Here is a 22,313-nt window from a genome sequence, read left to right on the forward strand (position 1 = left end):
TTAGCTAATTTTTTTGAATAAGTATAATGGTCAAACCAGAGTTTTCCCCGTGTGGCCAACTAGCTAGTCATTCTTTTCACAGTGATAGACATCAACTCTTAAATTTCTAGACAAATCGTTAGAGCCGTTTTTGAGATCCGTGTCCAGGTTCCACCCACCCAGAAGCTTTTCCCCGCCCAGGTTTCTCCATGACATTCTGAATTGAAAAATGTATTGCAAAAAAAAATATCAATACTTTTAGATGCCCATCTTTACAATACCTCAATTCAAATAACACTTTCCTAGTGGAAGGTGGACACGGATCTCGAAAAGGGCTCTAACGATTCTCCTAAAAATTTTACAACTGATACAAACCGTTGAGAAAAGAATATTTTTTTTTCTTCATAGACTACATTCTCCAGTTTAAATTTAGAGTTGACCTACTTACAAAAAAACTAGGCTACACTTAATGGAAAGGCATAGCACAGTTGACATTTATATATATATATATATATAATTCTCTTCGTCGCTCAAGAGTTTGGACGACAAGAAGAAGTAAAGGAAAGATCACTCTCTTATTTCTGAGGCTAGTCACCCCACGTAAAAACAAGAGGGGGGAGAACAAGTATTCACTGGTCACTACGGATGGCTGCCTGGTTTAATATAATGCTATAACGTAACTATCAATTAATTCAACAGGGTTGAAAACAAATTCGACATAGTTGTGTGGTGTGCAATTGTTTCATTTTATTTCGAACACACCCTAAAGAATGAAATAAACGGAAATGTAAAAAGTGTTGAAGACCTAATCTAAATTAAAAATGCAAAAGTAACTTTTTTCTATTTTTGGTTGAAACAAAATCTCATTATATGGGAATCCTGATCTAGATTTCATGATTCTAGAAATATTCTTTGCATGATCACGTAAAGTAGTTTTTAAAAAGTTCATTAGTAAACATAATAAAAGATGATTTCCCTTTTAAGCAATCATCTGAAATGTGGGATCCGTGGTGAAAAGGCTAAGTATTAAAGTATGCTTGAACATAGCTTGACTTGGCTACCTATTAAAGGGGCTCCAAGTTCGACACTCAACTCGAGCGGAGTTTTGTTTACTGAGCGCCTAAAGGCAGCACGGAAAACCAACTCCTACATTCCCCCTTCCCCCACTGGTCCACAAATGAGATTGGACCAAAGCGCTCTGAGCATGTTATAAGCATGAAAGTAGCGCTAAAATTTAATAGATCTAGATCTAGATTGAATCTAATTGAAAATATGAATATAATCTACTTATCTAGTCTTAAGTCTCTATCTAGATCTAAATCTAAACCATATAGATCTAACAAGTGTTCTAAATGCAACCAGTGTTAATTTTACATAGTTTATTTGACATTTCATATTACATACACAACAAAGACCAAAAAACTCCGCTGCCTTGCCGTTAAACCCAGAGATGATAAAGAACTCGGCAGACAACTGTGAGAACCCCTGGGCAGCGTACAGCAGACAGTGCTACACTCATGCAGAACAAGCGACGCAGCTGAATCAAAACGAATTGTTCCTTTGGACCCAAAAGCTGTTTTGATAAGAGAAGGGGTGGGATCTTTAACGACCATAAGCATTGCGAAGGCTCTGGTCTCATTACGAGATGATCCACTGAGATGGTCAACAACTATGTTAATAAAAAACACAATCAATCTATGTCTACCTGTGTCCTATAGAGAAGGTAAATGAGAAAACCAGACAAAACATTTATGTTAATGTTCACATTGAATTGAATGATGACTCATAAGTATAAGTCAATTCGAGACACACAATAAGCTGTGAGAGAAACAACATTAATGCTGTGTATTATCATATAATGTCATCCTATTATCTAAACAAAAATTTTCTTTTTCTTTGTCATAGCTGAACTAAAAACCGAAGTATAACAACATGATTACAGTTTTCAGGATGTCTACAAAATCAAAAACTTTTCTGGAAAGAAACGAACAAGCTTAACAAGATTATAATTTCTGATTTGATTCACAAAATAGAGATGCTCTACAACTCACGACCTACGTTGCTCTTTAATTTTAGGCTCCAGTGCTCATTCTTAAAGAATTATTTAAAGGCTACACTTTCGTTATTTTAACTGAATTAAAAGCTTTAAAAAATGACATTTCTTGAGTCGGACCGGGCAAGGTTGATTGACAACGATTCTTTTAATGCATGAGAGTGTACACTAAAGAGGTTTAAACAGGGCATACATTCAATGTTACACATAAAGGGGGAAATAGTTTAAATCTTTTGAGATCTAAACTATTTGATATTCTTACTAAACAACTGCTTGTGTTTTAAGGGTGACCGGTCATTTCATCCCCGGTCACTTAATCCCCGGTCACTTCATCCCCGGTCATTTCATCCCCGGTCACTTCATCCCCGGTCACTTCATCCCCGGTCATTTCATCCCCTGGTCACTTCATCCCCTGGTCACTTCATCCCCCGGTCACTTCATCCCCGGTCATTTCATCCCCAATTAAATATTTTATATATAAAAATGATTCTGTAGAATGCTTGTTGACATTTTATGACTTGTTACTAATGCGTTTATAGTGTTTCCTCTTCCACTTTGTTTTCTTAATGAGAAATCTTATAGTATATTGTAAATCTGGGTGTGTACTTAGCTATAGCGCTTCTATTGGATGTGGGGTTGTAATATCATAATATTATCCGGATCGAAGGCCAAGTTTAGTGGAAGTAGTAAAAAATCATTAGAATAATTATGATCATGCCGCTGATAACTTATCATCAAAGTCCAAGGTGTGGTGCAAGTACGACCATGTTTCACTTTATTTTATTTTTCAATCGCTCTTTCTTGAAAATGGGCACGTCATTTTTAGCCTTGAAATAAGGTTTTATTTTTTTCTCATAAAGGCGGAGTTCACCCATCCTCGGGATATGATGTCGCCTGTATAAGTTTTGCTTTAATTCCTTTTAAACATTAACCTGTTACAATTTTGTTATTTAAATAAAAAATGAATACATTAAATATTGCTCATTTCATAATTTTTAAAATTACAATTTGTTAGATAAAAATGATCAGAAGATGAAAATATCAGGGGATGAAATGACCGGGGATGAAGTGACCAGTTATTCTATGTTTAAAATACTATTTTGTACCACTGATATAGTGATTCGTTACCTTATTTGTTTAGTTTTTTTTAGAAACATTATAAACATGTAAAACATACACATAATATATGAGTATACACGCAAAAATGTATAGTGGACAATATCTGCACTATAATGAATCTTTAATCTTCAAACTTGTAAGTTCACATTTCAGACATTGCGATCTACAGGGCAAATGATGTTACGGTCTTCTGTTTCTTTGGCCAATGGTTAACTAGCAGGGTATCGTGACCAGCACAACGACCAACCGTCTTTCCTTTCCCCAATCCATTGGAGCTAGGTGGACTCAGGAGCGCTCTGAAAATTTCGCAATTCGATATCCCAGTCTTCACTAAGATTCGAACCCAGATTTATAAAATAAAGTATAAAGATAATGCTAAAAAGACCACTGTTCCAATTTGTTAACCGTTTCATGATCTACCATAATTGTGTTACAGTGATTCTTTTATTTTCCTCATCTTCGTGTAACGCAGGGGTACAGAGCACATGGGCCGCGACCCCCTTGGGGGTCGATTGACAATTTGCCAGGGGTCGCCTAAGACCATCGAAAATATGGATTGTCGTTGTCTATTCTTCTTTTGCTGTGTGTGTGTGTGTGTGAGGGGGGGGTCGCGGCAGAGTGGGGGATTGTAAATAGGGGTCGCCAAGCATAAAGGGTCGAGAACCGCTGGTGTAACGAGACTAGAGGATATACACGCAGACCTTTCCAAAATCTATTTCCAAGTCTTGATTCGGCTTGAACTATTTTCATTTTTTTTTATTGGTTCTTATGCAGTAAAGCAAATTAGTCTTTGAAAAAAGATGATACGAAACTCTGAGGTCTATTTAATCAAGACTCATGATTGAACAAGAGCTTCACATTGTCTGATGGTAAGTAACATTTCCTGCTAAATTGACATCATCAAAAAGTTTTTTCCTTAATAAGTATAGTGTCTCTAGAATTAAATCTACCGGGAGTGCACATTACTTGCTTAGACACTCGGCGCAATGGGGCGGCATGCTGTCTCCACAAAGATCTGTCACTAGCAATATCTAAAGCATCTTGCCACCTGGTTTCCACCGTTCTAAGGTCCTGCATGCAACTGTCCCTGTTTGCGCTTTCCTTGTATTGGCCTTCTTGTCATGGCGGGAAGCGTGATCGAGAGGTTCAGTGCGCTTGGCTTGGCTACCTAGAAGGGGGATCGAGGTTCGACACCCGACTCGGGCAGAGTTGCGTTTACAGAGCGCCTAAAGGAAGCACGGAAAACCAACTCCAAGATACCCCCCCCCACTGGTCCACAAATGAGATTGGACCAAAGCGCTCTGAGCATGCTAGAAGCATGAAAGTAGCGCTATATAAAAGCTAAAATAATAATAATGGCAACTTTTGGTATGCGTAGTTCATTCTGTCGGAGGACACGCCCCGCAAACCACAGGCGACGCCCCAATTATGTCAGATGATTTTAATGTCTCGCCTGCATAACTTGCTGTTAGTATGATGACAGTGTTAATTAGGAGGGCACACATTTAAAATTAGTTTGAAATCGTAGACAGGGGCATATATTCCTGACATCTACGCTAAATTCTCTAAAGTACAGCTAACTGTTGATAATCCGACGTTTTTGATGATCCGACACCACCCCAAGTTCAAAGTTTATAAGTTTATGGAAAACAATTATTGCATTTTGGAAAATCTGTAAGCATTGTAGGAATATATACATTGTCGAACCACCTTGATTGTCCGACACTATTTAATTCGATACACTCATTAATCCGACGCGGCACCGATTTAGCGACAATGTATGCTTTAGGTACAGGAAGGTGTTTTGACACTAAGTCTAGACTTTTCTTATATACATATTGCTTACTTAAGTTAAGTGCTGAAAACCTGTAATCAGTGTATGTATTAGAGTAATTAGACAGGTTGGATGACCTATGAGTGCTATCATTTTTTTTTTGTTTCTTGTGAGCACATTTCAGCAAAGTTGGCAAGTTTAAGCTTAAAACTTTCTCTCGTCCTGTAAACTGGGAAATTATTTCACTTCCACTGGCATTTCTTCGATTGAGGGCATCAGGCGACCTTCTGTTATATATATAACATTATATATTAGTGTCCACACATTTGATTTTCATTTTTCTCCCCACATCATTAAACTGAATATGACTATAAAAACATCTTTAAGGTCGTCATTGCGGCACAGATCAGACTGGTTTCTACTTTTTGTTTGTAAATACATAATCAATGTCGGCCGAAGTTTGGAAGGGACCGCATAGCACTGCTTCACGGGCCAGATCTGACCCATTGGACGTAGTTTTTCAACACTAGTCTGAATGTTAGAAAGTAACTTTACTGTATAAAATTACATTGTTGTTATTTACAGGCCGACTATTAAATGAATCGTCTTTCTTACAGACACAGAAGTCCTTTAGTGTGACTCAGATCAATGAACAAGACAATGCAAGTGGGCAGGGGTCAAACGGTGACGCTAGCAGTGGTTCATCTTTGAGCAACAGTGCAAGTAGGTGGTTGTCTGTGGTCATTCTTATTTCTAAGCATTCTTAATCTATATATGTTAGAAAAACATCAAGGAATATGACATCGGCGACATTAAAAAAAAAGGCTTTTGTTTAGGTCCTTTAGCATATCACACAAAAGCATGCTCATTAAGTTATGGTCGAACAATTTTGTAGACATATGGGGTAAGGGCGTGAAGTGGCCCTTCTGTTCAATTCTGTTGGGCCCCAGGAGACTCTTATTTGTACTAACTTCTGTTGATGATCTAGCGTTCCATATAAACACTGTGCTATTATTAAAGTAACAAGATTATACAGTGCATACGTTTTTAGCAGTATTCTTTTTTAGCGGCCCCCGAAAGGGGAAAAGACGCTATTAGTTTTGTGTGGTTTGTGTGTCCGTCCGTACGTCCGTACTTCCGTCAGTCTGTCTATCCATCCTTCCCGTTTAGATCTCACAAACTAGAATAGAAAATGGAAATAGGACATCATGATATTTTAGATCATTCAAAATTCTGATGCAACGGCTTCTTTTTTTCTTTTCCGAAAGTGAATCATTTATTTTTTTTTAAATATCTATGCAAGCAGATTTTTCAAACAATTACACCACTTTTCAATGAAAAACTTCAGGGGAGGTAACCTTTTTAAAAAGTCATGGACTTCTTCATTAATAACTCAAGCTTCTTTCACAGATTCGCACATTTGCATCTAAAGTCACAATGCTAAAAGTGTCAATGGATCATTATAAAATATATTTTCCATTTATCAACTAACTCATTGAATAGAATACTGATTCAAATGTTGTTGTTGTTTTTTTTATTATTTGATACGAACTTCGTTTTATTTAGGTCCTATAAGTTTAAAAAATAACGAACTACTTTTATAGCACGCAGTTTTGACATATACACATGATAGACTATAAAGGACAAAATAGAGCCCCCATCTACATATATTTATAATGTTTGCATAAGGTGAATAATTATTATTTAAAAAAAAAATATACGTGTACGCTAAATGAATATATGGAGATCCTGTGGCTGAGGGGTAGAAGTCTTCGAATCTTGGTGAAGACTCTCGGCGGACCACTTCGGAGGCCGATCTTGAGTTTGTGTTTCCACACAAACTGTCTTTGTAATCTTGTTTTCAAAGGTATACTGCATTTATAAGTTGAACCAGTATTTACACATGCATGACAATTGATTAGTTTGTTTCGGGTTTTCCCGATCTAGCCACCCTATCGTATCAAGATAATCAACCGACAGCAATAAAAAGTGAAACCGAAACTAGGTCTAGGAGAAAGAAAAAGTTGCTTCCCTTGTTCAATTGTTGTGGTTTAGGTAGGAACAGAGAGTCCGACAACAGAACTAACGGTAAGTAGCTTTCTCTGCCAATCTCTTTATAACAAAAAGACTTGTGCGTTTATTTTAAATAAGGAAAAAAAACGGTCAACTTTCCCTTTCAGACCTTGCGATCTTTAGGGCAGACGACAGGGGCGCGGTGGCTGAGTGGTTAAGCGCTTGGCTTCCGAACCTGTGATCCTGGGACGCTCTGAGTTCACTCAACTGTAATGGGTATCTGACTTTAGTTGGGGAAAAGTAAAGGCGGTTGGTCGTTCTGCTGGCCACGTGACCGATAACTTTTAATTTTTTTTACCTGACAACACAACAATACATCAATGAAAATTAACCAGTTCGTTAATTAACTATTTGGTTAATAACTACTTTGTTGAAAAAGGGAAAGAAATTTTACTTGGGTGAAGTGATGGTATAAGTTTAATTAGTCCCCTTTACAGGTCGCCGCTAAACATTGTAATAAACAATTTATAACTATACAGTCTTCTCTGGTCATGTGTACTTCACTAGCAGAGTGGTTAGCACATCGGTCCATGAAGGCGTGAGCCACGAGTTCAAATTCAGGTCATTTCTAACCCCCCCCCCTTTTTTTTTTTGTTTTGGTAAATGCTTTTAAAAACCAATTACGGAAAAATCCACCCAGATATCCCTTTCTTCCCCCCCCCCCTCCTCACCATTTTCCCAACTGATATGATAAGATCATTGCGCATTGAGAAAAGTGAAAGCTTGAAATAGCGCTAAACAAAAACAATTGGTAAAAATATTTCTAATCGCACAGATTTATTGTTGTCGGTCTACATCTATAAAAACATTAATAAAATGCCTGATCAAATTGATACAATGACACAATATATAAGCATTGTTTTTTAAAGGAATTTTTTTTTAGATCTTTCTTGTTATAATCTTTGTTTGACTATCTCTTGGTCCAGGGTTGTCCATTGGACATCTTTTTCTATCCCATCCCATGGTAATTTATGTCTTTACCATTCCTTCCCATGGGATCCCATTATAATATTAATATGGAATCCAGTTCAAATCAATTCATTAAATTTATTAAAGTTTAGATCTTGTGTCTACTAAATAGGACTAAATGTACAAAGAAACAAGCAAAACGACAAAATGTATTCGCTTTATTCACTTGAACCTTCAAAAGTATAATCTAACTATGAAAATTCAGCAATCATTCTGACCATATTGGGTTGCTACGTTTGCACAGCCTTGTACTCAGTAACAACTAAACTTGAAGTGACTGCCTTCCTGCCTTAACAAACTATTTGAAATTAGCAATTCAGAATGAAATTTATTCAGCAACGGAACAGATGGCACCAGATTAAAACTCGCTTTGTCAACAGTCAATTTCAGCCTAAATTTGTTTTGCAAAACCAAGTATCGAATACCGTTGAAATACAAATGTGTGCTGCCCCATCCCATCTCTTGGGACGTTTCTCATTGGACTTTCTCATGGAACGTTTCTCATGGGACGTTTCACGTGGGACGTTTCTCATGGGAGGTTTCGCGTGGGACGTTTCTCACGGGAATCCCAAAGTAATTACATTCCTATAGACAACACTGTCTCTGTCCCTCCAACTCTTTAAATTTCGGTGAAATCAGGAGCCAGGTATCTTCCATTTCGATTCACTCACCCACACGTTAAATCCAGAGACAAAGGTAAAGATCAGATACTCAGTTACAGCACTACATAAACCTAAGTAGGAACAGCCATTACATTTATACGTAAATACATGTAGACTTTTATGTCCAAACCACGTAGACATTTCTAAGTTGGCTTTTGTATCTTTAAATCAACGACCTCTGTACCTTTAAAGGTCTCCTTCTTTGTTCTCATTATTATGTATGATCATTCAGATGACTAGACCAATATATGAGATGAACTGCGCAGTGGTTTTCAAATCAGGGAGCTCTCCATATAGCTTTCTTTCTATAGGGGTTGTTTTGGGGCCAGCGTCTTGCTCAGCATTTTTTCAATTATTTGGTGACACTTCACAAAGGCAGATTTTGCTAGTTCCAATTTTTAGCTTCCCGAACATGTGCTGTTTCATTCTGTTTTGTCTGGTTCTGATGCAAAAGATTAAACGTTGCCATTGAAAATTTGAAAATCAAGAAAATGATAATCTACACTGTGTTTCTTGAGTGTGTTTAAATAGAGAATTACAGTCACCTTAGACTCGCACAACTTGAGAACACTACCCAACAAAACAAACTGTGACACAAGCTTATTCTATTTTTGGCCTCAATAGGCAATATTTTAAAGAATATTTTATTGTGTTTAATAAACAAACTTGCTAAGTTTTAAAGTTTGATAAAAAAATTCTTTTACTGCATTATAAGGCCTGGAACGAAATTAGTAGAGAGGATTATTTTAAACAGATCAATAGGTCAAAAAGTTTTCAGTACTCCATCAGTCAGTATTATGCAATTTGTTATATGTTTTGCTCTGAATTTATTTACAATTTTTTTTTTTTATAAATGTATTCAAATGATGTAGTAAGTAAGCTTTTGTTTGTTTGTTTATTTCAACCAGAGAAAAAAGTTCGCAGAAGAAAATCCAGATCTTTGTGTTGCCACTTTTGTTGCAGAAAGAAATCCAGGGATATAGTGAACGGTAATTGTTAATGGTGAAGTTAAGCGTCCCAATGTATTTTCCCCTACAGTTAAACAAGGCCTGAATAACACTATAACCAGATTTATATAACAACCAATGGAGACTGGCAGCTAATAATGACCTCTGACTTACTCACAATTCAATTCACACACGATTATTTTGCAAACATTTTCTGGAATTTTCTGAATTCTAAAGCTACATAAAAAATAAAACAAAAACATAGCTTAAGATAGTAAATAATGGTAATAAATCAATGACATATTTTCGGAAAAAAAAAGGTGCTGTGAGCGATTAACTGTTTATGTGAATGTGTGAAAGTTGTAGTAGAAAATATTAATACATCGGCTTTTACATTATCTTAATAATTGTAATTAGGATGTAAGCTTAACTAATAACAAGGTTACAAAGACAGTTTGTGTTGAAACACAAACTCAAAATCGGCCCCCGAAGTGGTCCACCCAGGCAGGTAAAAAGGCAGGTTTCAATATTTTCAGAAAGAACATCAGAATTAAATTCTATCAAAGACAAATGACAGAGAAGAATGGAGAAAGAAGGTTGACAGATCTTATGTGGTGCCCCAGCGATCCAGCAGACCAAAGGATAGGTGAAAGTGAATGTGAAGTTAGATGTGAACCTTGCCTAACTGATGTCTTATATTGAATATCTAATTGATCTTATTGTTTTGTAAAGGGTCATCTCAAATTCAAATGCTCAAGAAAAAACATTTCCGTAAAAGAAAATTGCTTTAGTTAAGTGTACTATTTCTGTAGTGCAACTCTGCAGTTCACACGATAGTATGAACAACTGCTTATTAATTGTTGTTTTAAATGATGTCCAAAAAAATTGTCCTTTAGCTTACTGATCTATTGGTGCTATGATAGCATTGCAATTCACACGATAATATGAAAAACTACTTATTAATTGTTTTAAATTATGTCCATACTAAATACATTTTTGCTCTTTAAAAATAAAGTAAACTTTTTTTGTGTGTAAATAAAATAAATTCCAAATAGTATTCTGGTGAACAACGGCTTCGTCTTCATCATGCATGGCAAAATATGCATGTCGAAAAGGGGCTTGCGTGTTCATTTGAAATACTGTACTCTATCTAAATCTTCTCAATCGAAGACAATTCTATATGTGTGTTATGTGTTTGTATGTATTATTTTGAGACCAAAAGACATTTTACCGCAGAGGACAGACGTAGACGGTGAAAAGATAATCTAAATCGACCACCAATGGGTATGTCTGTGCTGGATGTAGCAAAGTATGTAGGTGTAGGTGTGTCAGGGTTCAATTCTATATATTTATGTGCTTTGCTCTTGAGTTGCTTTACTTGGCTCTCTAGGGTTTTCACGTATACGAACAAATATTACTTGATTCTTAAATTCTTCAATACTCAATTACAATTACTTAATACTTGCTTAGTTACTCAAATAAGAACAGTTGCCACTAGATACACATCAACTCCAACTCTAGATCTCCAAGAATATAACAATGATATTTTAATAACCAATATAGCTCAATAATGCGCAATAAATATTACTTAAACAAACACCAGTCCAGGAACATAATACAACTTAAAAAGACTACCAAGGGACACTCCCATTCAAAAACATTATGTGTATACTGTTCACATTCATGCCTGGGAGGGGTGAGGGGGGAAGTGAAGAAATAAACAAAGGGATATAACTGTTTCATACTTAAATAGTACAAAGAAATAACACAATCACTCTCGCCATACCTGCCCCTGACAAGGTGTATTACTAGCTTTTATGTGTGTTGTGTGTTTATACGTATTATGTGAATTTTAAGTGTGTTCTGTGTATTTAATTTACGAGTTATGTATGTGTTAAATGTGGAGGTAGATTGTTAAACTGAAGAGGAATGTACTAAAATCTAATGTTTGCAAGCCTACAAATGTATCACTTCCTTGTTTTCTTCTTAACTTCAGACGCTGATGTAGTCAATGACCGAACCTCATTTCCAATTCTAACACCAATTAATCCTGTGAACGGTAATGACGTGATCATTGTTCAGGAAGTACCGGTCAGTCACGGTAGGTTACAACTATGTCTAGGGTTCTAATCGCGACCAGTCGTTTCAGAAGGCTTCAACACTGACCAGCGAAGTCGCGACCTGTGGTCAGTTTAGACTGATTGCTCTTACAGACATGTTACATGGCAATGAGCTATTGGTCTCCACTGCCCACATGTTATGACGTTGCAAGTCAGTGTTTAGACCTCCTATGGCGACTGGTCTCGTTTTAAGGAACTCACCATTTTTCCAGACGCCTCTTTTTCTCTGTCTCTCTCTCTCTCTCTCTCTGTTTATAGAAAGAGGACTTCATGTGAAGATCAATTTAGTATTCCTGTCCGACATAATGAGTTCATAATCCAGGAAAAGAATTAACTCAAGCAATGGACCTCATTCACCAATCGTAAACAAACAACATTTAGCCACGTGGCGCTCTATCTCTTCTGTATAATTTACGATCTCATGTTTAATTCATGATGGTTGTCACGTGACAGTTTTTTTTACATTGTTTTATCAATAAGATCACGTGACTAAATGTTGTTTGTTTACGATTGGTGAATGAGGTCCATTGAAAAATAATCCAAATTATCTCCTAAATTCTCATTACTTCTTTCTAACTTGTTTCAAACAAAACAGCTATCTTTACAGTTCACACTTCACCTTCGTATCTGCACGAGTTACTCACACATCCACACAAAACAAACACACAATACAGCCAGGTCATCAGGCTGGACGGGAGTGAATGTGGTCAGTAAAACAGAAAAACACATGTATACTCAAATGTTAATCAGGGGGACACTGCAGGCTCACAGACGTTATTTATGACAGCTTATGGCTGAGTTCAAGTGTTGTTAATTGTGGCCATATCTGGGATTGTAAATTGGAAAGAATTATTCTCATACCTGAAACAAACTTGTTAAAAAAAGTATTTAAGTTTAGAAGAAGTAAACGTCATGGGTACACTTACTTGGCCATCTCGCGACGGCGCTTCGGGTTGCAAGCTCTCTCCACGTAGATAATTTCCACAGCCTCTTCCCAGCTGGTGCGCCAAGCTTTTTAAAGGTAAACTACTCCTTTCGGATCTCGCGATCTTTAGAGCAGAGAATGTAAATATCATCCATTTCTATGGCTGACATGACGGTCTACGAGGGTTTCATGTAGATTTCACAACGACCAACCACCTTTACTTTCCAACTAAAGTCAGGGACCTGGGTGCTCTTAGGAGAGTTCTTAAAATCCCGAAACTTAAAATTCTTCACTGAGATTCGAACCTGGGACCTCTTAGTTTGGAAGCCAAGCGCCTTACCACTCAGTCACTTCGCCACTTCACGATTGTAGTTTCAGATCTGTCGATCTATGGGGCAGATGATGTTAAGGTCATCTGTTTCTTTGGTTGACGTATAACGAGCAAGGTGTCATGTGGCCTCCACAACGATCAACGGCCTTTACTTTCCCCTGCTAAAGTTGGTCCTAAAAATCCCGAATTTCAAAATGCCAGTCTTTACCGACTTTTAAATCCACGACCCCAGGTTTGAAAGCCAAGCGCTTAACCACTCGGCCACCCCCCCCCTCAAGGATTTTAGGTCTTTTTAAAAGTCGCTGACTCTTTTCTGCTTCCTTGTTATTACTTCTGTAAACGTGTTTCGTCTTGGCTGAGAATATCTCCCAGCTAAGATTATCTCCCAGCTGAGAATATCTCCCAGCTAAGAATATCTCCCAGCTAAGAATATTTCCGGCTAAGAATATCTCCCAGTTAATTATATCTCCCAGCTAAGAAAATATCCCAGCTAAGAATATCTCACGGCTAAGAATATCTCCCAGCTAAGAATATCTCCCGACTAAGAATTAATATCTCCCAGTTAAGAATATCTCCCAACTAAGAATATCTCCCGACTAAGGATATCTCTCGCAAATCTCACTAATTCACTCAGGGGACAAGTGCCTGTGCAAGAAAGAACTTGAAGACAGCATTTTAAAACTTTTTTTTTTTCTGTTTCATTGCCAGAAGCTGTACAGCCTTCACCTTCTGTGCAATCAACTGATTACTCGAAACCAGGTAATGCCATCGTTGTTTGAACCAAATAGTATAACATTTCTCTGATTCTATTCCTAGTCTGATCGTGAGATTTTGTTTTACGTGGAGTGTTCATTGTTATGAAATGACCATTAACCCATTACTGCCTGGATGACTTTTATGATCGAAATAACGTCATTGCGAAATCAGTTTAACCCTTTAAGAGCATTTTTACACGTTATCTTGTATATCTAAACAATTTTTTGTACCCTCTACCACAAAAGATGGTCCGGTGGCTGAGTGGTAAAGCTCTTAACTACCAAACCGAGGATCCCAGGTTCGAATCCTGGTGAAGACTGGGATTTTGTATATCAGGATCTTTAGGGAGCCTGTGAGTCCACCCAGCTCTAATGGGTACTTGACATAAGTTAAGGCAAAGTATTGGCGGTAGACCACTTCACATGTCTAGGAACAATAGTAATAAATCGCTTTCAAGGGTAGTCGATGATGTCTGGCCAGGTCTAGTAGCGCTTTAGACGCTTACAGGCCACAGTTTGGCGGAATAAATCGCTGCGTCTATTAAGCTGTGGTTCTTTATACCCTTTTATTCGGATCTGAGACATGGATACTATACACAAAGCAGCTAAGATTTCTTGGAAGCTTTCATCAAAGATGCTTGCGCTCCATCATGGACATACGGTGGCAAGACTTTACTACAAAAAACAAGGTCCTTGAGAACGCCTTATGGAGAGTACAGAGGGACTTCTTATGGTCCGACAGTAACACTAAGCAGGGCCCGTATCCTGTTAACATCAATTGTGATTTGTATTTGAAACATTATAAATTATAACTTTTGTTAATTTCAATTATGGTTCTTGCCCGTTATTGTATTGTGTAAACGTTAATTAAAATGTGGTGGCGGGATTTTGCATTCATGAACTATAACACATTATTATCTATCTATATAAAAAAAGTAACATGTCACTTTATGCATCAATGTTGAATATCAAACGTTAGTCTCACGACTATTACTTCACTATAACACTTGAGTTAACTCTTCGAATACTAAAAAAAATGTTTACATTATTACATACGTTTCAGCTATAGCTTTGACTTATCTACACGCACATGAAAAAAAAAAAAAGAAAAACATAAAAAAATTCGGCTTCCTAAATGTTTCAAAGTGTGGCCAAAGAGCTAGTAGTTCTTTACGCAACGATATATAGCAACTGTTAGATTTCTAGGAAAATCGTCATATCGAGATCCGTGTTACCAAAGTTCCACCCCCAACCACCCAGACAGAAGTTTCTACGAAGTTACAAGTTGAATAGAGGTATTGTAAAATAAGATTTGTTTTTTTATTTTTTACCAGAGAGAACAGGTCGCCGAAAAAAATCCAAATCGTCTGGCTGTTGTAATTGTCACAGAAAGAAACATAAGGATCAATTCTATGGTAATTATCTTCTTGTGTTTGGTCAATCCTCTCTGTCACTGGTCACTTACACGTTTATTACATTGTAGAATCTGTTAGAGAACATCAACATGACACGACAGAACCGTTATAGATTTAACTGACTTACTTACTTAATCCTGTGCACTCCCAGGAGAGCATAGGGCCGCAACCACACCTCTCCACCGAACTCGTTTCTAAGGAGCTTTCTTCATCTGCCCCCATGTCATTCCAGTATCCTTCAGCTTCACTGATGACTGACCTCTTCCAGGTTTGCTTGGGTCTGCCCACTTTCCTTGTGGGTTCCAGTCAAGTGCCTGCCTTGCAACATTGGTAGCTGGTTTTCGCAGGATGTGTCCTATCCAGCTTCATTTCCGTTTTGTGATGTCTTGGGCTATGGGCTTTTGTCTAGTTCTCTCCCACAAATCTTTTCTTTTCTGGCCACCTAATTCCTAATATCCAGCGTAGGCATCTGTTAACAAAAGTCTGGAGCTTTTCCATATTTCTTTTAGTGACTCTCCAAGTTAAAGAGCCTAATAATGAATGCAATTCATGTTGTTCTCAGGTTTCTTTTAGATTTTGCAAATTGGTGGCGATTTATAAACCTGCACGTCGGCATGTTATTCGTATGTTCACCTTTTTGTGTGTGCGATAGAATGTTGTTAAAAATACAGTTAACTCTTGCTAATCCGACACAATCAGCAATCTGACGAGGTATACCCGATCTATTACGTATAATAACAAATGTAGGTGGGCTATATTGTAATTTTAGTAAAAGATGCGGCAAATGAAATCACATGTTTTGAGACTTTAGATCAAGATCTTGTTACATTATAAATAGTATGTTAAATTATTGGAAGCACAGCTAAACTTTGGCACGCCGACGTTTTGTGGTCATTTGAACGAATAAGTGTCAACTGTTTCACAGGGAAATAACTCTTCTTTTATTAGTCACGTTTCGCTTTCTTTGTATTCTCCCTTTGCTGGAGTAAGTTTGCAATGGACGAGACTTAACATCCAGTTCAAAGAATGCCTATAGATTTGGTTAAAGTTATTAATTTTTTATCTAAAAATAATAAGAAGGATACGTTAATTTAAAAGAAAAGTTCAATTTTAAATTAGGTTGGAAATATTGGAACCAGTTTTACACCTATAAATAATAACTAAAATAATGTTTTTTATTATATTTATATTATTGTAACCATTCTTATTAGAAATTATTGTATAAATGATAATATATATATATATATATATATCATGGGCGTAGCCAGGAATTTTTTTCGGGGAGGGTTTTGGGGGGGGGGGGATTTCCCCCCCCCCGACCCCCCCCCCCCCCCCAGCGAAAAAAATTATATATATAAATGTGTGTGTGTGTGTGTGTACATAATTAATCTTTATTAGATTTTGACCCTTTCGGAAGACGTTTATTGTTTATTGTAGACTCCCCGCCCTTGATAGCAAGGGGGTCTGGGGGAGTTCGCAGAGCTCCCCCAGCGCGGGGCGAAGCCGCGCCGCCGAACACTATTTCTGGTATTGAAAGCCAACAAAATGCATATTCTGAGGTATCTACAGTGCATTACTTTGCTATTAAAAAGTTTTAATTCAAAAACCTAATGTGCTATTCTTACTGACTTTAAACCCTCTCGCGCCGTTAGGCGCATTAACCGGCAAGCTGTTTCCGCAACTCTTATTTTGCGTAATTCATTTTGTCGGAAAACATGTCCCGCAAAACCTCACGCGACGCTCTGTCACAACCTTACTAAGGATTCGACTCCCAGTTCGGCATATGATTTCTTTGATTTAGACCCGATCTCTATGACTGACTCCTAAAATCTGTCTTAGCCATCTTTGTTGAGACACATTTAATGATTTTCAATTTCGGCAGAAGACTATTCACACTTAATTAATGGAGCCCAAGCCACTGGTAGAAATTTGTAACCTTTCTTGACTACACTCTTGGAATTACATGCCTGTATTTCGCTTTAGATTTTATATCGAAAAACAAAGTTTTTTCGTCAAATCATCTGTTGAGGGGTTTTAAACTAAAAAATCTAAAATGTTTTTTTTTGTTTTGTTTTTAATTCAAAACCCCATTTAGCTACGATCATAGAATTTGGTGACTGTAGTTTGCTTTAAAATAATATTGAAGAGAGAGGTTTTCAACTCTAAACGCTCTGTAGGGGAATTTTAATCTCAAAACTATCTGGAGGGGTTTTAAACTTTAAAGAAAAAGCCATCTGGAGGAGGGGGATTTAAACTCAAAACCCCTTTGGCTACGCTCATAGATTTTATAGTGTGTAATTTGCTTTTTTTATATTGAAGAGGTACTTTTTAGCTTCAAACCCCAACTGGAAGGGGGAGGGGGGTTAAACTCAAAACCCCTTTGGCTACGCTCATAGAATTTTGAGTGTGTAATAAGCTTTTTTTATATTGAAGATGGGGTTATCGTAAATTTTGGATGGGGTTTTAAAATCAAAATCTTCCTCAACTGTGCTGTTGGAATTTGGGGATTGTTGTTTTCATTTTTTTTTTGTTTTGTTTTATAGAAGAGGGGGATTTAACTGCAAAAACCTCTGGTAGGGGGTTTAAAATTCAAAACCCCCTGTAGGGGGTTTTAAACTCAAAGCCCCCTGGTAGAGGGATTTGTATCTCAAAACCCCCTGATAGGGGTTTTTAAAATCTCAGAACCCCCTGGTAGGGGGATTTAAACTCAAACCCCCCTGGTAGAGGGTTTTTAACTCAAAACTGCCTCGGCTGTGCTGTGGTAAGTGATGATTTAGTATTAAAATCTCACCTAAAATAAACAAAATGAAAGCAAAAATCAGTCACTTAATTCCGTCCCCCCCTCTGCGGGGGGGGGGTGGATTTCATTTCGGGGGGGGTTTGAACCCCAAGAACCCCCCCCTGGCTACGCCCATGATATATATATATATATATGTATATATATACATAGTAAATTTAGTAAATTTTTATGTATTTTTGTTAGGTCATAATGATAAGAGGCGAAAATCTTCGACGCATTCAAGACAAGAAACTTTAGGTATTTACATTAGTCTAGTCTAGTTACACAAATATAAGTTTGTTTACATTAAATAGAAAATAGTTTAATTATATCCATCAAACATAGCATGACCTTGACCCCTGATTGGCATCAATGGTTTAAATCAAGCAGAGTTGGGTAACTTTAGATATTTACATTAGTCTAGTCTAGTCACACAAATACAATTTTGTCCACATTAAATAGAATAAAAGTTTAATTATATCCTTAAAACAATTCATGACCTTGACCCCTGATTGGCATCTTGGGTTTAAATCAAGGCAGAGTTGGGTAACTTAAAAAGTAAACAGATTGAGACCAAACTGTATTCAGGAAATTCTTTTATGATACGAATGAAAATAAAGGATAAACGTTTGCTCATGCGTAGCTTTAAAGGGTAGACAAATGACATTGTTTTAGTAAGAGATTAGCAACACGTAAAAGGTTTTCCTGGAAAGACCAAAAAAAAAAAAATGAGTTGTGCAGCTTAAAAGAGGCTTTTCTTTAAGTTAAGTTCAGAATTGATTAAAATTCTGATAATTTATTGCAGTAATACAAAAAAAAAAAAAAAAAAGATAAAAAAAGAGCAAACCCCCCCCCCTTCTTTAAACATTGAAATGTGTGGCTATCACTGAGCGACCAAGAGCAGCATGGAAGTAATTCGGAGAGATCGGACCAGTGTTGACTTGCTTTAGTTGGAAAGACGCGCTATACAAGAGCTATTTTAAGTCTTGGGGGTCTTATTGTTACACGTGCATGAGTTGAGAACAACCTGCAGCTCTCGTGCCCTTCACAACGTTTCTGTTCAATATATTTAGGGTGTATAAATTTATAGCAACTAATTCTGATAATTTCTATTTTTAAATTCTCTAATTATAAGATGAAATAAAAGTTATTAAAATTTGAATAATAAACAATGCAAGTAATTTTTTTTTATCATAAATTCTCTAATTCTCTAAGTTCTAATGCTTGTTGCAAAAAATGACAGTTTTTTTTTAAATTCTTTTCACTTTCCAGTACCAGGCGTTGAGATAGTACAACCACAGCCTCCAGGAATACCGCAAGCATTTTTGAGAATAGGTGGTTCCTTTATTAACTTCTACATTACCTTTACTACTTGAAATCATTTTGTTTAATGTCATCTATATAATAACACGATAGCCACAGGAGGTGCAGTGACTGAGTTGTGTTAAGCGCATGGTTTCCGAACCGAGGTCCCGGGTTCGAGTCCTGCTATAGACTGGGATTTTCACTTTCGAGATCTTAGGGCGCCTCTGATTCTACCCAGCTCTAATGGGTACCTGACATTAGTTGTGGTAAAGTCCTCCTGACACCATGGTTTACTGTGAGCCACAGAAACAGATGGCCTTTACATCATCTGCCCCATAGATCACTAGGTCTGAAAGGGGAACTTCACTATACTTTTTAAAGCCACTTCTGTTTCGAAAGACTATCTATGTGCAGATGGATTTTCCTCAGAATCTGCTGTCTCTAAACAAGCCAGTTCTTAAGCTGAAACTAAACGAAGTAGGACTGATTAACCCTAACTGTTGCCTCCCGTAGGTTTTAGCCGTTTTGCAACAGCATCACGGTTTCTCCTCCGGTCGCATTCCTGAGCCTTAGATAAATGAGTCATGTTCTTACAAAATCTGTCGGAGGTAATAATATTGTTGTGACTCCTAACACATAATTGGCTGATTGTGGATAGAAATATTCCATCCACATAATTGGTGTTTCTGATGTTTTTGTATGTAATTATAGCAGACAGTCTTACTTTTGATTAATCGTTTAAAGCAAAAAAAAAAAAAAAATAAGACTTCTTCAGAAGCTTATTTGATTATTTAAACAAGAACTAATTATCTCCACTAAATCTCACAGTTTTTTTTTTTTTAGTTTTTTTTAAACACTGACAAATCTTGATTCCAGATCACGAACCGGGAAAAGTAAATGTCCAACCTGGCACTTGTTGCAGCTGCTGGAAAAGGAATTTTAAAGGTAAACAGACAGGTAAGTGACGGTATTGATCCAAGAGAAATACAAAAACAGATTAACGAATATATTGAACTAATAAAATGTGGCTTCTAGCCTTAGACTGCTATGCTACAGGGACGGTCTTAGGCCAAAGCAATCTATGCGGCCGCAATGGTCGCCGCACTTTCTTAGGCTCCGCGCGAATTATAGATGTAAATTATAAAACTAAATCATTTATTAAAGGGTTCCTAGTATTCTCCTGAAATTGCAAAATATACGAAAAAGTCATGAAAATCTCCATAAATTATAAAAATGTTCAGAAAACTCATTCAAATCTTCTTAAAAAGTCAAAATTGTCATTTCGGGGTGTCCATCACTATGAAAAATGCCAATACTACTCGTGATTAAAAAAACGGCATTATCAGTGACATTATCAGTATAAAAATGTAATAATAATAAAACAAGAAGTTCAAATACTTAATTTACTTTAATAGTCCTTGGCAATCAAATATCGACCTCTTAAAAAAAAGGAAAAGCGATGTTTTGCTAGTCGATAGTAAATCTAAAAGGCATGATCTGAATGTTTATCGGCTTTTTGTTAGAAAACGACCAACTACTGTAGATGGCTCGTAAAGTTCATTTGACAGTGTGACTAATTAGTACTTAGTAAAGTATAAATAAATGTAAAAATGAATCTATTTTCTAATACCTAATCTTTAATTTTCACTTATTATCCTTATCCCTACACAGACTGGGCAACTCGTTTCACATGGAGCCCCGTGATCTGTAGGACCGGCCCTGCTACGCTATAATAGTCAATGGGACTTTCAGTGTTCAACGTGCTTCCCAAACTGCCTTTTTTTGTAAACATTTCGAAGTTAAAAAAATACTACATGATTGCCATGCATGGGATAATGTCCACTACATATTGATGACATGTAATAAATTAACTAGTATTTGCGTTACAATTATTATAACATTGCTATTTTACTGTGCAACATACAGTCAAGGTAAGAACCCCTTTCAGATCTTGCAATCTATGAGGCAGATGATGTAAAGATCATCTGTTTCTGTGACCAAGGGTGTTGTGTTGCCAGCACTAATACCAACCGCCTTTATTTTTTACAATCAAATCTGAACAAGTTTTTATCAAATTGTTTCTATTTAATGATTTGATTAGACATTGACATTGGAAATAATTACTTGCTTAACTTGAAATCAAATTGAAAGTTGTATGCACAATGGCCTGTTATAACGAGATGGATATTTGTGTAATTGTTACATGTGATTATTTATTTATATTTTTTTTTTGTTTACTTCACAGGTAAAAACGAAACAGGCTATTGTCAGACTCCATCATCTCTTTCTTCGTTGTATTACTCATCTTCCTACGGATCTTAAGGTTAATTCATGTCATTATCGTGTCATTGTATGCACATATCGGAAGCCTAAAAAATAAATAATAAATAACAATACTTCAGAATTTTGTTCTTACTATGACTACTGCAGAGAGCCGTGTACTAATTTTTTTTTAATGATTTGATTTTGATATGGACATTGAGTTACGTGACTAGATGACCTTTGAGGTTGATAACATCACCGCCTGCTTGTCAGAAACGTCATTAGTTGCTTAAGACCAGAACGAGATTACCAGCCACCTAAAAGACACCACAGGATGACAAAAGGATGATATCAATCTCTTATAAAGGAGAATAAATGCAGGCTCTGGGCTGTCTATGTAGGCCTGTTTGATGAAACGTCATTGTCACGTAACGTACGCGTTAAGGTCTCAAAGTTATTTAGAGCTAATTGAATTCGCTAAGACACTCATAATTACGCATCAAGTAAAACAAATACAGGTAATTAGCTTCTAATACGATAACATAGATAACGGAAGTTGTATAGGACTTCAAATAGATTTTCTTTTAGTTCTGAGGTTATATAAACTGGAAATGACAACCACCTTGGTCGCTCATTTTTTGAATGCGTTTATTGTATGTACTTTTGTGAATCTACAAATGAAATTAAATTGTATTGTGCTTTTGTAGTGTGTGTTCAATATTTTCTTTAATTTAAAGCAGAGGTGAAAAAAATATTTAGTTCAGAAGATTTTGGCTTTGTTTCTACTTAAATAAGTACCACCAGCAATGCGGTGGAGTTTTGGTGATCAGTCATCGCTTAACCAG

The 22,313-nt window shown here is 36.7% G+C and overlaps 1 protein-coding gene across 4 annotated transcripts; it reads left to right on the top strand.

Moving 5' to 3' along the window:
- Window positions 1-754: 754 nt before the first annotated feature.
- On the top strand, window positions 755-22,147 carry LOC106072152 (uncharacterized). 4 transcript variants are annotated; one of them, XM_056033794.1, is made up of 12 exons: window positions 755-808; window positions 3,926-4,020; window positions 5,543-5,648; window positions 6,873-7,013; window positions 9,538-9,618; window positions 11,573-11,677; window positions 13,661-13,711; window positions 15,042-15,122; window positions 18,106-18,159; window positions 19,174-19,236; window positions 20,083-20,163; window positions 21,452-22,144. In XM_056033794.1, the coding sequence occupies exons 2-12, from the start codon at window positions 4,018-4,020 to the stop codon at window positions 21,526-21,528; spliced, it is 843 nt and encodes a 280-aa protein (XP_055889769.1). In that variant the 5' UTR covers window positions 755-808; window positions 3,926-4,017; the 3' UTR covers window positions 21,529-22,144. The 4 variants fall into 4 exon arrangements, with proteins under 4 accessions (XP_055889769.1, XP_055889767.1, XP_055889770.1 ...); XM_056033792.1 differs by having other exon boundaries at window positions 767-903; XM_056033795.1 differs by having other exon boundaries at window positions 777-903; window positions 20,083-20,151; window positions 21,452-22,147.
- Window positions 22,148-22,313: the final 166 nt, after the last annotated feature.

The sequence above is a fragment of the Biomphalaria glabrata genome, chromosome 6 (genome assembly GCF_947242115.1).
Source record: "Biomphalaria glabrata chromosome 6, xgBioGlab47.1, whole genome shotgun sequence".
NCBI lineage: Eukaryota > Metazoa > Mollusca > Gastropoda > Planorbidae > Biomphalaria > Biomphalaria glabrata.